Below are 17,987 nucleotides of genomic sequence, written 5' to 3'. Positions count from 1 at the left end.
TGTCTGAGTATTTTATATATCAAGCCATGGATGAAGCTACGGTTTTTTTTTGTTTTTTCAAATTTCGACTGTGAAGAAGTAAACTTTTTCAAGCTTTCCTAAGCTCTACCTAAGACTGCGAGGATATATTATCGGCTTTATAAATTCTAACGATGATAATATATATAAATGTAGGTAAAACAAATTGTTGATTTTTTTTTTCATACGGTTAGGTTATCTACTGTTTTTGTATAACTAAATAGGGTGCTTTAAAGAAACCTTAGTTTTTAATTTTTTGTTCTCTCTTAAAATATTTTTTTTTTTAGTAAAAAGTATATTTTATTTTAGATTTTTAAACCCATTTATAGATGTGGTTCAGGTGGATATTCAATTATTTAAGTTTCTCTTTTGTTAATAAAAAATGCTGTATAGTGTATACGTTACTGGCGTTAGTCCCCAGTACAGGCTACACGCCTGTACTGGGGACCTATCGAGCGCTTACACAGCGCTCGAATGTTAAAGGAATTAACAATGAGAAAACTATTTCTTACATTAATAATATAATTTGTTCAAATATGCATGTTAACAACAAATATTCGCATCACAAAATAATCATTTAAACGAGGAACATTTTTATCTAACGTTTAAAATATACATACATTTTTCCTAATAATTATATTTACAAAACAATCAATAAAAAAAAAAACATTAATAAAAAAAGTATGAAATAAATTTATATCATTGCAAATAAAATGTCCTCAGAAATTGTTTTTCCATGAAACTGCTGGAGGTTTTTGATGTGATTTATACTGTTTTTAGAGGACGACTAATTTTACCCAAATATATCTGCTTTTCATATTATTCTTTTGGTTAAACCATATAACTCCGAATAAATCAGTCATTACTTATTAGTACAAAAATATTCACACTTCTGCACCTAAATCCAATACACCGGATTCAGCAATAGGCACATATCGCTCGTCAATCTTGATCAACAAAATAGTTTTGTCTACATGAGATCTCCTCGATAAGTCACGGTGATTTGGAACCCATTGATGAACCACCTAATGAAAATTCAAACATTGTATTAATTGGATTAACTGTGAAAAATGTTCTATATTAACTGACCAGTCCTTCCATTCCTTTCTCGGGAAGCCAATCTTTCCAGTAACTTCGGCCACCTCTTATTCTCATTTTTTCATCTGGCCACACAACATCTATTCTACGTCCTAAATTTATGGCATCATAAACTTGTAATGGATCTAATATCTATAACATACAGAATTATAGTTTGTAACTGAAAAAAAAAACTGTCGTTCACAATTTAATTGATTTATACCAAAACTCTATGCTGTATAGGTGAATTATCATTATGAGGATTGCTATCGACAGAAGCCTGTGGCGAACTCGTTATAGGAGACTGAGATGAGGATAATAAGCCCGCCAAATTCGCAAGGCCGGCAGAACTTGGTTTTCCAGCTACGTTTGCTGTACTACCTCGTGTGCCACCACTTCTGCTACTAATGCTACCACCCATTCCACTGCCGCTACCACTCATTTCAATAGATTGACTTCCTGGTGTTCTGGTACCATAACCAGAATGACGATTGAACTGTGTCATGGCATAGACGCCATCATGTCCAAAACCGCCTTCATCGTGTGACTGTAACGAACTACCACTAGAACATCCTTCTACGCATCTACTTTTCAACCTAATAATAAGAAAAAATGTATAACAAATAATATACTATATAAATATAACATTTTAGAGTTTTTAGGTTCGACTAACCTTGCCCACAATCTAACAATAGTTTTCTTGATTTCTGTCAAACTAATCGAACCTCCCACAAGTGATGATAATTGTTCGTTTGTCTCGGCATAAGATGTGGTTAACGGTGAAACGAAAATTGGATATCCAATGGGTTGATCACAAGACGAATTTATAATATTTCTTAATGCTTGTTTAGCGTTTTGTATACTACCACGTTCTGGATTTCTATTTCTCAAGTACACTAATTCCTGTTGTTGTCCAGCCCAAAGGCCACGCACGCATTCTCTGTTTATTTTTATAACACGAAAACTTAAAAACCGTTTATTTAGCATTATCACTTTATATTCATCTGATCCATCATCCATTATATGCCTATTAGACATGAAAAGCATGATTATTAAATTAACAAAACAGAACATAATTTTTCTATAATTTCCTACCTCAACGCAAGTAATGATGGCATTCCTGATAGAACAGCATTTCTCCAAACTGGATCTCCTTCATGAGAAATAACTAAATTTCGTTGATGATAGCTAATGGCATTGTAGAGGGCAGCTGGATCTTCATACTCGTCAGGAACCATGAAATGATTCTGTAATATTTCTGATGATATAATATTTTATCATTTTAATTTTATTTAACACAAAAATAATTTACCTGATGAAGTTTTAATGACATACGTATTGCAGGTGCTAATACTTTTTTCATTAAGTCCATATCGGCAAATATCCATTCATCTCTTGCCGAAGTAATACGGAAATCCCCTTTAAATAGTGCATGTAAACCATACAGAAAGAATTCGACACTAAAATGTAATAATCATTTTACTATAAGAAAATCACACTTAACCAATTTATTATACCTAGACATAGTTGTATGTGAGGCCAAGCCAAGTGATCGTCTACCTAACAAACTTAATGCAAAACACAATGATACCAATACGGATTCTTTTCCTTTGTCGATTACAACTTTTCTTATCTAAAATTTAAAAATAAAAAGGACATTTGTTTTAAAATGTAGACTTTAATTTCTAAAAATATAATATCTTTACATTTTCAGTTTGGAAAGCACAAAACCGTATCCACTCCAAATAGAAAGAGCAAAAGCTATTACGAGTGACGCCACAGGAAAGTAAATCATAGTCTTCATCTATGTTTATATTGAAAACGGGGTCTAGATCAACAAAACTTTTACCCAATGTAGGTTTTAAACCCTCTTTGATTTCTTCAGATGCAAGCCACTGTGGTAATTTTGGCGATCGAATTGCATAATATATAATACTCTAAAAAAAAATGAATTATATCAATTAAAAACTCAATGGCATTGTTTAGAATACTACATTACCTTTACATAATAACTGACAAGAACTTTTCGGAAGTCAAAAACTTGTAGCATTGAAGAAGCGTTTATGTCTGATATGCTATACCCTTGTACTACATACTTTGCTGCTACTACCTGCCAGGCAAGCCAGCGTTGTCCGAGAGCAGCATTCAAAGACAATATATGAGGAAAGTGTCCAGGCTCACAACAACAACATCCTATTAAGTAAAATATTAATTAATACAATTTAATCTGTCTTTATTTTTTTTTAGTCGACCCCTCCCTTAAAAGGTATCATATTGTGAAAAATATTCTTTATATTTTTTGGATTTTTAGCTTTCCCCCTTTTATCTCCTTATTTCAACAAAAAACCTTTACTTGAGGTTTGCTGCCGCCAGCACAAAATATTTTTCGAGCAAATTCTATGGTCAAGCAAAAGAATTGTGTAAATACCTTCATTATCTTCTACACCTTCCGATATTGCTTCTACTTCTCTTTGCTGACAGTATGTTCCACGAAATTCTAGTCCACGCATTTGAAACGTAACCAAATTATTACCCATTTCAACAATGTGAACGAGACAATTCAAATAATCAGATGCTAATACAAAGCAATCGCCTTGAGACACATTACCCCAACGGCCAAGTATCAAGTCACCACAAAGTGTATGTTGCAATAACCGAGTAAGGTGTTCATAGAATATAGAGTTTAAATTATTATCATCAGCACCAAGATTTCTTTCCAAGTGCGATGACAGTTTAGTATTTGTATGATCAACGCGTCTAGTGTTATAATCTCGTTCCCAGAATTTTACAGGTCGTGGATATGATGTCAAAAATATAGCACTTCCTAAAAAACACAAAATAAATATTACAATCACAATTTAATTCAATTCACATAACAAATACTTACCTAAAAATGGATATAGCGGTGAAGAAATAACTGCTGATAAAAATGCCTGAAGAAACATCATTGCTGAATGCGGAACAGAAAATGGCTGTGCAAAAGCGTGAAAGGCTGAACCCCAAGTTATTTGCCAAGGGGCTATATATGTAATAACAAATTGAAGCTGTACAAAATAAATTGTGATTAAAATAAAAATAATATTATCAATAACAAAAGTTTAAAAAATGATGTTACTTGCCTTAAGTAAGAATTCATAAATTTTGTCATAAGCAATGGCTGTAAGATAATAATCTATTATGAATGTTTCAGTGTATTCATTGTAGTCTAAGTGGAAGAAGAGCACAGCAAAAGCTAGTATGTTGTACTGCTTAGACTGTTGTGAAAATGAACATCGCAAGCATTTGAGTGCACATACAGATAAAACTAAAGAACCCAATGGAAGTCCCAATTTATTGACAACTTTTGGGCTATCTGATGTTAGACAACCAATAAACATAAGAGGATAAAGAACATTACGTTCAAAAAAACATAGATACACATATACCTGCACAGAATAATAATGATTAAAATGTAAAAATGTTGATTTGTATTATATTATGTATAATTTACTTTTTCAAACCACATAATTTTGGCTAACTGTTTTACTTCATACTGATTGTATTCTGAAGGCTTTAGTATTGGATGAGCCACACATAACCAAGGCAGTTGCTTCCGTAGTTGTGGTATTATGTAATGCAACAAAAACCCAACACTGAATGTGGTACACCACATTAACTAAAGGAAAGAGAATGATTATTAATTATAATATACATCATGGCGTGTTTAATAAAATTAATAAATGTATTTTTTTTAATAAAGCTTGAACAGTGTGGCCATGGCATAGTAAGGTCACAGATTTTTAGGTGTTCTTAAAGATATAGCTTAGATGAAGCAGTATTAAGTATTAATCATTTTATTGACAATAATTATGTTTATTAGGGTGTCTATTATCTTAGCTTTTGTCAAAAGCTAAGCACCTGGTGGTTTTTGTGCTTCTATTCGATCAAAAAAAAATAAACACAAAATTCCATCACTGTAGTTCAATATTTACCTGGCCTGGTGAGCATTTAAATATTTGCATTTGAATAACATTGAGTTTTCAAGATTTATTGTTTATTGGTGTTTTTAATATGAAAAAAAAAATTTTAAAAACTAAAACCTATGAGAAAAGTTTGAGGAACTCATGAACTTTCAACATGATTTTTATTAAATAAATAATTATTTTTTTTTAAATTCTGTGTTTATTTTTTTTCAATCGGATAGAAGCAAAAAACCGCTAGGAGCATAACTTTTTGACCAAAGGTTCATTGTGTGTAAAGAGGTCTGAGATGATTCTTAGTAACTAGGATAAGTGGTGTCTAATTAATCGAACGTTTAGTGATTTTAAAGGCTTGATTCCACCAATGAGAAAAATAGCTCAACAGCTACTTGGTAATTGAACTGTGACCTCACACACCGAAAAACATGTGTTTTAGCTTCTAGGCTATGGCTAGGCTCTCGGTTTTTTTAATTTATATTCAATTATAAAACCTAAATAGTTCCATTAAAAAAAAAATCTATAAACTCTCAAACTTAATATGATAGATAAATAAATGGATGCAGTATAAAAAATGAAATACTCACTGGATTTAATTCTGGTTGGAGAGCTGAAAATATGTTACTAGAATGAATAGCAAAAATAATGAGACCCACAACTGGACAAAAAATTAAATCTGATTTCAGTCTTCCATTTATCGTGTCTTGTAACTGTTTAGGCCAGTTATCTTGAATTTCTATTTCGTCATCCAACTCTATTAAAATAAAATATTATTTTGATTTCAAAGAAGTTATGAACATAATGAAATAATTATTTTTACCAGATTTTGTTTGTTCTTCACACACAGTTTCTTTTTGTTCAGAGCCCTTTTTGTTTAGTTTATTTGTTTCTTTTTTTGGTCTAGGACATTCAACGTCAGGTCTAGAAAATATATCGTCATTTGGCCACAAATACGTTTTTAACACATTTAATATTGGTGCTGGATCACTTGAACTGCGGCTTAAGTGGTAAGATATAGCCATGAGTATTGCACAAAACAAAGATAATAGCACATTCCTTGATGACCCTGACCATCCGTTTAGTGCCACATAAGCAACTCCATATAAAATAGACACAGCTAAACAGCTTCGCAGTACACAGTAAGCAGAAGCTCTCAACGAGCTTGTTGCATTTCCACCAAACAAGTGTATATCTATTTGTTCCAATGTATACATAAAAAATGTGTTTACCTGAGGAAGTAGACCAAAACTAAAGGCAATTGGTAGGAATAATAAAAAGCTTTCTAAAAAACTGCGTAGGGTTTCTAACATATATGTAATATGTAAGGTAAATCCGTAAAACTTAATTTGATAAAATGTACGACCAGAGTTTAATTGCAAGTGTGTTAAAAGAAGTATAGATGAAAATATGATAAAGTAAACTGGCCGACTATAAACAACAGTTTTGTTAAATCCATGTGTGGGAGATGCTACATCTGGTTGTACAGATTTTATTAAGGAATACTGGCAACCAGCGATAACAAAACAAAAAATAAAAGCATGAACATCTCGATAAAAGTTGTAGTGCAATACAAAAGCGCCTAGAATTGCGACTGCTGTTGCTAGACTAATTGTTATAAATAGTTCAAATAGAGTAAGATTTCGATCAATTGCCGTTAATAGTGCAAGGCGATCGAAACGTATTTTAAAACACAGCTTCTTCAATGGTTTATATGGATAATATCGTTTGGGTTTCGGCACACCAACATTAGGATCAAGTAGATCGAAACGTAATTGCCGCGATATTGCAGGATATTCATCTTGAAAATCTGGCCTGATATTTTCATGTTCGTTTTCCAGGCTCTCCTCGACAGGTGAAATTATTGGAGATATATTGAAGTGACGATATCGTTGTGGTTGATTTTGTAACCAATAAGTATCTTCAGTTTCAAACTGATGCTGATGTTCATAACCACGGTTTGGACGGGGAAACAGTCTTACTGGAGAATGGTTGAATACGAGATCATCTGTGGAATCATCACGGCGAGATGTGGAAGGGAAAGGTTTGATTATCGATGAATTATTATTCAACATATCACGAAATGTGTAGGTCATCCATTGACCATTTTCATCTCGAAAAAAATGTACAGCTCTATAAATCATATAATTGAATTGAAAAATAAATTATTTTTAAACATCTATACTTATTATTTGGTTCCAAATAAGATGACTTGTGCGCAAACTACCAAATTATGTTTGTTCCGTATGGAGTAGACATATGAGGGGGAGTGTAACTATACTGATGTGTGGCACATTTGCCATGCCCACTATGCGTAACTACAAGTCATATAATTTGGAACAGAGTATAGTAATAATTCAAATACTTACCCTTCAGAGGTATCTTCAGAACAAGCAGCAAAATTAACACCATCAGTAGCTTGCAAAAATGGTGAATTGTATGCATCTCGAGATCTTATACGACGACTATTTCTACTACTACAATAGTTAGTAAAACTTTAAATTATTACTAAAAATATATGTACGAAAACATTAATCTAACCTCACGTGTCGATGTCTCATTCTACTTCGACCTTCTATACGGCTAATTCCAAGCTCATTATTTCCTGAAATAACTTCATTTTTTGAACTTGTTACTAATGTTTTGTTATCATGCTGAGATTCAGATGTCGGATTGATAGCTAGCTCAGAACTTGTGGGTAAGAGTGAACTTAGTTCGTTGTGTGAACCAGCCGAGGACGATGCACCTTCATTTACATTTAAAGTTGTCATTCTGTAAACGGTACAGCATTGGTTATTATATATTTTAAGCAAAACAAAATTTAAAAAAAAACATTTAAATTAAATTTAAAGAAATCTAAAAACTTAAACTTAACCACTTAACTAAAATTTAGTAATTTTCATTTTTTTTATTGTTATGAAGAAAATTAATGTCATGTTTAATATTTATACATACGCATCGGGTCTACTAAGTGTGTTGTTGTCAATCCATTCATCTGTTACTGTAGGATAACTTTTAGATTCAGTACCACAGTCCATATCACTTTTATTTTTTTCACATCTGCATCGCCTTGACTCTGTAAGAATAAAGTTTTGATATAGATTTGATACACTATTAAACAACTAACAAATTTAAGAATACAAAAAAAAAATCACTATAAATATAACTTTTTTTTTTTTAATGGAATAAACTAAAACATAAATCAAACAGAGAAAACTGTATTACCCCAACAAAGAATATGACACTTATAACAAAAACCAATACTTGATTAAAGAAAACAAACCCCATCCATTCTCCAAAACTATATTAATACAGTTCAGTTTGTTAACAAATTTATATTTGTAAACATATTCAATTTAATACTATGTTGTCATAAGATAAAAATGTTAAATAAAATAACATCAATAAAAATATCAGAATGTAATGAATAAATAATTAAAGAAATTAATTGGTTACCACTTGATTTATTTTTATTTGTTCTTCGATGTCTTTTTTTGTCTGAATCATTTTTGACGCTTAAATGAGGGGTAGAAGTGGCTTTTCTTTTTTTATTTGATTTTTTCGCTAAAACATAAAATAAAGAATTATAATTTTGATGTTAAATGTACATATGTACACATCTTACATAAACATTTGACATCTTATATAAACAATTATTAACAATACGAGAATGAGTGGCCGAGTGGGTAAGGTGGCAGTGTGTTAGTTCCCAGTTCGACAATTGGCTATGGGTGGTCTCTCTCTCTGGGCAAACAACTATCTAGAGAGAGAGAGAGACTACCTTCCTCTCCATAGATGATTTAACTAGGCCTTAAAACCTAATTCAAGTCAATAAAAACTATACGCAATAAAATTTAATATAAGTCATATAAATTAATACAAATTCTAAATAATAATGATGTTGAAAGGGAGTGGCGAAGTAGTTACTTCAGGTGACACTTGGCATCTGGGGTTAAGTTGTGTCTGTCACTGTTCGGTCTCGGACGAGTGACCATTCAGTATTTTTAGCAGTGACCCATACTACATCCCTAGCAAACGTGCTTCAAAATACAGATTTCACAACCTAACAGTTATTAACATTATATTGAAAAACCCCAACTAAAAATTAACAACAGTGTGATATCCCAAAGCTTTCAAAAAGTTTTAAAAAATGAAACACACCATCTTTTATAGATTTTGTTTTTGGTGTAGCTCCAGAACACTCAAATTCAACTACTTGAGGTGCTTCAATTTCTTCTCTACTGCAATTTTTTGAATCTGATTTGTTTCCTGTATTTGAAAAAAAACTTCATACAATAAAATAAATAACATTAAATTGAAAAATTGTTTTAAAATTGAATTAGTAAAAACGCTTGTGTGTGTATTCCCACTCACTAGAATTGTTATCTTCAGAAGTGGTGGTATAATCGTCATCGGACAATGTAAAATGCCACGGTATTGAGTTAATGTTTTCCGATTTTCTTACTTTACGCAGCATGTTAAAAATTGGTTTTTACGCTTTTGGTAATAAATAACCCATTTAAAGAAAAATAAATTTTCAAGTACATACCTTTAGTATTGTCAATTTCTGATTCACTTTCTGTGTGTTCAAAGAGCCAATCTAATCCTAAAGTTTCTGGAGAATCTAACAAGTGATTTGAGCCAGTATCTAAAAAACAAAATTATTTTTGGTTATAAAAAAATAAACAAAGTGGAGTCTTATACAAAACTGAATATTAACCTTTAGGTTTACTATCATTTATTAGAGCTACTTCAATATCACTATCAGCTTTTAATGCTTTCTTAACATCTTCTGAACACATTTTCCAATTTCCTATGTGACAAGTTAACAAAGGGGATCTACTACCAGCTTCATCATCATCGTCACTATCAATTACTGTGTGAATAATTCCTTGATTAGAGCAATGGTCTTCACAGTGCTCGACAATTGGATACACTATATCGCTCGACGTAAAGACAAGCTGATAACTTGAAGTTCTTCCCACATCTAATCATAATAAAATAAATTAATATAAATATTTTATACAACGTGAATAAAATGAATTAGTTGAACATTAACATAACACTGGTAATAATGTCATACTAATTAGCATTTAGTCAATAATTTGAATACCTTTATCTTTTGCAAAAACATCACTGCATGTGGAGTAATCTGAACTAGCACTTTTTGGATCTCCTTGAAATGTTAGGTTATTACATTCGTTTGTAAAACAGTCCTACAAACATAAATTGACATAGTATTTGTTTACAATAAATAATAAAAATAATAATAACATTTTTTAAAAAATAGTATATAGAAATTTACTGTAGAAACTGTAATAAAGTCTTGCCCACGCTCATCTTGATACTTCCATATCTCTGAGAAGCTTTTTAAATCTCCTCTATCATAACGTCTATTACTATTCCCATCTTTATTTTTTTCAACAAAAGATTGGTTATCTATAACATACATAAATACTTAAAATTGTAACTCCTTAAAATAAACACAATGTTAAGCGGCCATTCAGATTTACTTTTTTCTTGGAGATGCAAACCAGAATCTGTACTAGTTGAACTGCTTTGTCTTTCAGGATCTAGTTTTATTTTTTACAGTTATTATTTTTCATTTATTATTAAGTTAATTATTTTATACAAAAATTACTTGATTCATTTTGATGGTATACAATACCCGATGTAGATGGTTCATTTTTGTTGATACCCTCACCTCCACCGAGCACTTGCATTTCAATGCCTTCTTCCTCTCTATAACATGATACATGTATTAATTAACTAATCTCTAATTATAAACCAGTAAATATAATTCTCTAAATTTCATACTTGTTTGGCTCTTTAAGAGGAGGCCGACGGCATTCGAGATCAGTGTTGCTATCCTTTTTGATGTCTTCTTCTACAATATATTCGGTAGTGTCGAACATGTGGTGGAGAGACCAATTTACAAATTTTATTATTGTTATAATCAGACTTACAATGGTCGAATACAATATCCATACAATAATATCCGATACATACTGTAAAATAATATTAAAATATAAAAAATTATGTTTATTAAGCGAATAAAATGTTACTGGTTCAAAATTGTTTTATACCAAATGAACAAAAAAAGGTAAACAAAGTAGAATGAGCCATAAGTAAAGGTGGAATGTATTTGTAAAAATACTGTGCTTTGGTTCGTAATACCATCCTCCTGTAAATGAAGCCCAAATGCCTTGGCGCAATATGTCCCAAAACTGAGAACCCATCTTCTCCACCACTCATTTGTGCTTTGTGTAACTTATCAATTCCAAATCAAAACAATCATTGTCTGTAACAAATAAAACAAAAATATTTGTGTTTAATGCATGTATTGTGAAACTTTTCTCAAAATAATTATTTTGAATACATTAAGCAAATAACAACTAAATTATGTAATATTATGCTGTAGTTTCAAGTTAAAAAGATGTACATTTTTGGAGTAATTTTCTCCATTTTTTAAGAGGAAGGATTGATCTTTTAACATTTTTAGGCCAGTAATGTACTTTTCTGATTTCTATAGACTTGCTACATAAAGAAATTGGTTTAACGATTTTAAAATATATTACAGGTCCACACATAATAAATAAATAAAAATAGAATCATGATTGGAAAAACAATACTTTCAAAACTCTACATTAAAGCTAAAATATGTATATTTTTAGGGTGTTTTTCTTGATTTTGAAGTGGAAGGGATGGACTTTTTTTATTTGACCCATTAAGTACCTTTCAGATGATTTTTGATCTACAGAAATGCTACATAAAGAAAGTAGTTCAACGGTATAATAAATTCCGTCACACAAAAGTAGATAAATATAAAACAACACATAATTTTTAAAATAATACCTTCTCAGCTCTGCATTAATGTTATAACTTATAGTATAATATACTTTTTAAAACCATTCTAATATGTTATCGTCTTAACAATTAAAAAGTATAAAATATTAAAAAAACATAAACACAAAAAAAATACACTAACATAACAGACTGACTGTACTCAGTCTGTTGTAAGTGCTAATGATGACAGCATTGCTAACTAAATACACGTATACAATAAAGTGTAATATTATATTTTTGTTAGGGGTTATTTTCTATAATACAAAGTAATTTTAAAAAAGAAATGAAAATTAACTTTTTTTGTTAATTACCTAATTTTTAATTTAAATTACATTGATATAAAAAATAGTTACCGAGTATTGTTATCACATCTAACTATTGAGTTTTAAAAATCATTATAATCAATTAGATTGGGAAATAGGTACAAAATAAAATTAATTTCCTTTATAATAATATTCATTTTACAACAGTTTGATAATGAAATCATAAAAAAAAAGATCAATATCTAAAAAAAAAGCAAATTCCAATACACAAATAACTCCATCGAAACATTTTACCCAACACAATATAAAAAAAAGGTAATCTTGAAAAAAACAAATTAGCAATACCTTAAATGCCATATCAGTCATTTTTATTAAAAATAATATTATAAAAAGAACACATATTTCGTGCTTATATTTTTAAATGGAGCTTTTAATAAAATTTTATAGATATGGTATATGTTATACTTACTGTACATAAAAATATAAAAACATGATGAAAAGTTATGGGTCGTTGTTAAAAATGTTGTTGGCCATTAAATACTGCAAACAAATTAACATTTAATTGTAACGTTAACTATTTCGGATGAAACAATTACATAATAATGAAGTGGTACGTGTAAAATTACAAAATATAATTAAAATGATTATGATTTTTACATTAGATTTTATGGCTTATGATAAAATAAAGCTAATATATTTTTTTTTGTTTACTTATTTATAAATAACATATATTCAATTTTTTTGTCTGACAAATTAAATAATCTACCTACTTTAAAAAGAGATTTTTAGTCTATAATATTATAGTAAAGCAATCACATGGTAATATTAATTGTTATAGGAAAACAAAATTAGTAACTATACTGTAACTGGCGTTATTTTTAAAATGTTAAATGGCAACTGTAGGTTGGCAAAAAAATAAGCGCAATTTTTATTTTATAAAAATAATCAAGCTTTAGAACATCTTTTGCTGAGTTCACAGTATGTAGAGCAATCCACTCAGTAAAAAGTTAAGCAGACAAAAAAAAAGCAGTTAAAAAAAAATACATGTGTCTTACCTCGATATTTCTAACTTCTGACATACTCAAAGATTTGAATGAGTTAATTTGGGTTTGAAACAAACATTAAATCATCATATTAAATCTAGTAGGTAGTATTTTACTTCCATAGAATCTAGAAAGTGATAACTTTAACGAAATACAAGTGTGACCATAATATTCGTTATCAAATTCAATGTTTCTGTTATCATGATCGTGACGTCTAATCAGCAGGACTTGTCAACATATTCTCACAAAAAAAAAGCTTGCCGTGTTGCCAAAATTGACAACCTGCTATAGCTGTCGTTTTCCATTTGTTTTACTCGTGAATGAATGTGATAAATAACTAACCGAATATAATTTGGTACTGGTACATCAGTACATGCATTTTTTTTTATTATTAAATTAGGCACATGTTACTTTTAAGTTATTTCCTATAAATATTAATTGTCGTTTCTATTTAATGTTAAGCTAATAATTACAATATTATTTAATATAGATTTTAAATATTTTATACCTGTACTCTTAAGGTTTTGCATAATGGAAATTAATCCAATGGAACTGGAAGAAGAAAGAAAGAGTTTTCAAAGAATAATTACCGCCTTTATGTATTACAGGTAAGCTATACATTAGTATTTATTATTTATAGATATTTTTTTTAATTATCTGAAAAAAATGTTCCATTATATTTTTAGACAATATTATTTATTTTTAAGGATTGATATAAATATTATAATTTCATTTTATAAAGATATATTATACATCTTATGAAATTATGTAGGTATTAAGTACTGATTAGTTTTATTTAATTTAATAATATAATATAGTTAATATTTTTACTATACAGCTGTAAAATCTGTGTAAAAAATTGAATTATATTTCTAATAACTGTATATGCTGTTATAATTCCGTCTTTTTATAAAATAATTTTTAGTTTTTATGATAAACTTTTCATAAGCCACATTGCGATAAATGTTAATTTTTATAAATAATACAATTATATAGGTAATTTATTTGTATATATTGTTTTCTGAAAAAATTCTTATGTTTATCAATGTCTATATCATATATGCTTAGACATTGAAGAAGTGTTAAGAATATGAAATTTAGAAGGTTTTTTTTATATCTCAAAAAGAAATATATAATTTACTAATATTTTTAATTATAGTGTATAGTTAAGCGTAAATTATTACTGAACAATTCTATATATTAAAAAATAACTTCTGTGATTGGTACTCCATGTTTATTTAAGTTATAAATCATAGAAATGATAACATTAGTATAATGAAACTTAATAGTATAATAGAGTAATATATTTTTAATTTTTTTAATTTGCAGGACACATTCATTAAACAGACTAAACAAAAGTGTAAACTACTTGAAATCATTACCAGAACAACATCAAAGACTTTTAATTAATTATAGCACAAATTTGGAAACTATTAGACATTGTATACAATCTAACTATAATGTTATACTAGAAATTATCAAAGATACTACTTGTCTGTTTGAAAATCAAGATACACCCTCACCAGATCGCTGGGTAATAATTTTTCCTTAATGTTTGTTTTTCATATTTTAAAAGAAACCTTGTAATTTTTAGCGTACTCCAGATGTTTGTAAGCCAATTGCTACAGATTTAGAAAAAGTACAGTCAACTTTAAAACAGTTTGTGCGAGATTGGAGTAATGAAGGTGTTGAAGAGCGAAACACTTGCTATAAACCCATTATTGAGGACATTTTAAAAGAGTTTCCTTTAGACACGTATGTATTTATAATTTTATTAGAAATAGCAAATTTTTCAAAAAATCGTCTTGTGATGGCAGTGATAGGCTTTCAATGTCCGTCAGGCTACGTGATGATAAAGAAAAACTATTACCACTTTTCCATTAATAGAAAATTTAACCCAAATCTTAATTAAGGACAACTTCTTCACATGTATATCCACAATTTGGTTAAATTCAATTTTTATTTATAATTTAAATTGAAAAATATTTTTCTATAACCCATAATCAAATAAAGTTCATTATTTTATTTAGTGTAGAACCACATGAAGTCAAAGTGTTGGTACCAGGTGCTGGTCTCGGAAGATTAGTATTTGAAATCGCAAAACTAGGTTACAACAGTCAAGGAAATGAATTTTCCGTATTTATGTTAATTGCATCAAATTTTATTTTAAACAAGTAATTAATTAATTTTTTTTTTTTTGTAAGAATTCATCAATCAGTGTTATTGATTATGCGTATATTATTGTATGTAGGTGCAGAGGCGTTAATACATATAGACTTTATCCGTGGATTCATCAATGTGATAATAATTTAGAAACTGAACATCAAATGCAGTGTGTTTCATTCCCTGATATTAATCCAGCACAGGAACTTCCACGAAATGCATCTATATCAATGGCCGCTGGAGATTTTTTGCAAGTATGAATGAATTCTTTACTTTTTAAATACAAAATTAAATTAAAAAATTTTTTTTTAGGTATATACAGATAAAAATGAATGGAATTGTATTGCTACCTGTTTTTTTATTGATTGTGCAAACAATGTAGTGGCTTTTATTGAAACTATTTACAAAATTCTAAAACCAGGCGGTATATGGATCAACTTAGGACCCTTATTGTATCATTACAGTAATGTATTTGATCAAGATTCCATTGAGCCGAGTTACCAAGTCATTAAAGAAGTTATTACAGGAATAGGTTTCAAATTTGAAGTAAGCTAAAATTCATATTTATTTATCAATAAAATGTATATTTAATTAGCCTTCATGACTGATAATGACCAATTATAAAAAAAAATGTAATTAATATTATTGAAGAGATAAATTGTTGTAGGATGACTGGAAACATTTTGCACAACGGGTCATAGTTTAATAACTGCTAGCTATAAAAAATTTTCTCACTGATTACACTTTAACATAAAATTAGCACCTAATTAATAATTTTTCAAAAACCAAGAAAGTAGTGTATTAATACTTTAGTTGGTAACAAATTAGTATGTATATCAGCAGCGGCTCGTGGTTGCTAAACAGAATGCGATAAAATACACTGTCCCTGATTGTGTTTGTAATATGTATAGTATACATGGGATAACTAATAAAAACAGATATTTACAGCACACAACGTTCAATATTATTAAGCCACCCTGCTGAGCTCGTACTGTGCGGCATCAATGATCACCTCTTCTGGCAGCTACAACCGCCTCCGACCAAGTTACATATACGTTTTTGTGTATAATAACCAGTTTTATTGTACGTGATTCTTGGCCACCACTCCTGGCACAACTCAGAGTAATGTTCTACAGCGTTTTTATATACATATTAAATTAGAATGTATACATATTTTTTGGCGAAAATAAAAGAAATTACTCTAAATTTCTATAAAATATATTGTAATTAAATATAGTATTATATATATTTTAATTTTAATATTTTTCGTAGGGAATGCGACCGCACATAGGTATAAGCCGCCACTGATATATATACTGTTTATCTTATAATTAAAGTTGAGCTTCTGTATGTATGTATATTCCACTTTCACAATAGAACGTACTTGGTTTAGGTTTGAGGCTATGTGATAATTTGATAGTTAGCCTTTAAAAACTACCATTTTTATAATATAACATTACATTAAAGATCAATACTAATATTTGCCCCTTTAATATGTTTAACGACCCAAAAAAAATTGATTTTTTGTTTACACTAAAATGTTTTTAATTTAGGGTTAAAAATAGAAAATGCCAAAACTAGAACTTGTGAAGATATTTTTTTTCTTTTGACTATATCTTTTTCAATTTGGAGCTACAATATTCAGTGATTTTTCTGGTAAAATGACGAATAAATTGCATAAGAAAAATATTTGATTGATGGTTTATTAACATAAAAATACAACCCAATTTTAAAATATCACCTACAAATTATCCAATCAAGTTTGAATATTGACATATTTCTTTAATGCTAAATTAAAGATATTTTGGGTAAAAAATAAAAAAATTGAGTCTGTATTGAAGTAAATATTGATGGCTAAGAGACTAAAAGTCGTTAGTCTGATTTTTCTTGAATATCTTTTAAGGTTATTGGGTTAATCTGGTTCGTCTTTTCCATTGGACTGAATATTACAAGTCGAATACCACTGCAAACATGTTTTTTTCGAGAAATATATTTTCAAAATAATATTTATCCAAACAAAATTGTTTCAAAAAAAGTAGCTTAAATATTTGTTAATGACAGTGCAAATTTTAATATTATGTTTTTTTTTTTAGAAAGAGATATTGAACATACCAACAAAGTATGCACAAAATCCACAATCCATGTTGCAATATGAATATAAAAGTGTATACTTTGTGTGTCGTAAGCCTAAATTACCACATGCAATATCTCCATCAACTTCAGAAAATTGTATATCTGATAATATTGACAACTATGACTATCCCATCAAGCATTTAAATGATACATCATTTAACATCCAACAGTGATATCGAAGTTAACGATGTTGAAACTAATTGGGAACTCAAATGCTAAAGACTTTTATTAGTTTTAAGATATCCGTGATAGTAATTATGTAAGACAGTTTTCTTTTGTAAAAATTACAAATAACATAACTTTAATATTTCTATGCATATTTTGATAAGTTAATTATGAAAAAATAATTTGAATCTCAATCAATAGTTATTTTAAAATATAATATAGATACTAAAATTAAAAATTAAAATAATGGACACTTCAAATTCTTAACTGAAAATTATAACTATATTTACATTATATGCTAGTTATAGATATTGTTACATTATATA

General features: G+C 29.1%; 2 protein-coding genes across 3 annotated transcripts; one reads left to right on the top strand and one right to left on the bottom strand.

The window, feature by feature from the left end:
- Positions 1-567: 567 nt before the first annotated feature.
- Positions 568-13,356, bottom strand: LOC126846132 (pecanex-like protein 1). 2 transcript variants are annotated; one of them, XM_050585311.1, is made up of 30 exons: positions 13,213-13,356; positions 11,135-11,349; positions 10,866-11,056; positions 10,690-10,790; positions 10,562-10,621; positions 10,354-10,487; positions 10,162-10,264; positions 9,769-10,035; positions 9,598-9,696; positions 9,423-9,512; positions 9,210-9,317; positions 8,505-8,612; positions 8,004-8,124; positions 7,590-7,820; positions 7,418-7,525; positions 5,872-7,181; positions 5,639-5,805; positions 4,586-4,750; positions 4,215-4,520; positions 3,983-4,139; positions 3,524-3,919; positions 3,095-3,288; positions 2,802-3,032; positions 2,613-2,728; positions 2,408-2,555; positions 2,191-2,342; positions 1,769-2,122; positions 1,319-1,691; positions 1,108-1,248; positions 568-1,043 (listed from the first exon to the last, which is right to left on the bottom strand). In XM_050585311.1, exons 2-30 carry the CDS (start codon positions 11,285-11,287, stop codon positions 903-905), a joined length of 6,225 nt encoding a protein of 2,074 aa, XP_050441268.1. In that variant the 5' UTR covers positions 11,288-11,349; positions 13,213-13,356; the 3' UTR covers positions 568-902. The 2 variants fall into 2 exon arrangements, with proteins under 2 accessions (XP_050441268.1, XP_050441269.1); XM_050585312.1 differs by lacking the exon at positions 9,423-9,512 and having other exon boundaries at positions 569-1,043; positions 13,213-13,355.
- A 168-nt stretch (positions 13,357-13,524) lies between these two features.
- On the top strand, positions 13,525-17,931 carry LOC126846148 (carnosine N-methyltransferase). The gene is made up of 7 exons (XM_050585354.1): positions 13,525-13,808; positions 14,530-14,734; positions 14,795-14,955; positions 15,231-15,374; positions 15,452-15,617; positions 15,676-15,909; positions 17,457-17,931. The coding sequence occupies exons 1-7, from the start codon at positions 13,732-13,734 to the stop codon at positions 17,667-17,669; spliced, it is 1,200 nt and encodes a 399-aa protein (XP_050441311.1). The 5' UTR covers positions 13,525-13,731; the 3' UTR covers positions 17,670-17,931.
- Positions 17,932-17,987: the final 56 nt, after the last annotated feature.

The sequence above is a fragment of the Adelges cooleyi genome, unplaced genomic scaffold (assembly GCF_023614345.1).
Source record: "Adelges cooleyi isolate 19-005CV unplaced genomic scaffold, UGA_ACOO_1.1 ACOO_flye_CR_arks_rails_tigmint_CR_PRNA_9, whole genome shotgun sequence".
In the NCBI taxonomy this organism is placed as follows: Eukaryota; Metazoa; Arthropoda; class Insecta; order Hemiptera; family Adelgidae; genus Adelges; species Adelges cooleyi.
Note: the sequence above shows the minus strand (reverse complement) of the source record. Positions and strands in the feature narration are given on the sequence as shown.

What these genes read in the sequence shown, in the direction of transcription:
- LOC126846148 (XM_050585354.1), top strand. Translation starts at nt 13,732, where the DNA reads ATGGAAATTAATCCAATGGAACTGGAAGAAGAAAGAAAGAGTTTTCAA. An exon ending in CACCCTCACCAGATCGCTGG is followed by an intron (nt 14,735 to 14,794) that starts GTAATAATTTTT and finishes TGTAATTTTTAG; the next exon opens with CGTACTCCAGATGTTTGTAA. An exon ending in GAATAGGTTTCAAATTTGAA is followed by an intron (nt 15,910 to 17,456) that starts GTAAGCTAAAAT and finishes TTTTTTTTTTAG; the next exon opens with AAAGAGATATTGAACATACC.
- LOC126846132 (XM_050585311.1), bottom strand. Translation starts at nt 11,287, where the DNA reads ATGGGTTCTCAGTTTTGGGACATATTGCGCCAAGGCATTTGGGCTTCA. An exon ending in AAATTATGTGGTTTGAAAAA is followed by an intron (nt 4,521 to 4,585) that starts GTAAATTATACA and finishes TATTCTGTGCAG; the next exon opens with GTATATGTGTATCTATGTTT. An exon ending in TGTCATTAAAACTTCATCAG is followed by an intron (nt 2,343 to 2,407) that starts GTAAATTATTTT and finishes GAAATATTACAG; the next exon opens with AATCATTTCATGGTTCCTGA.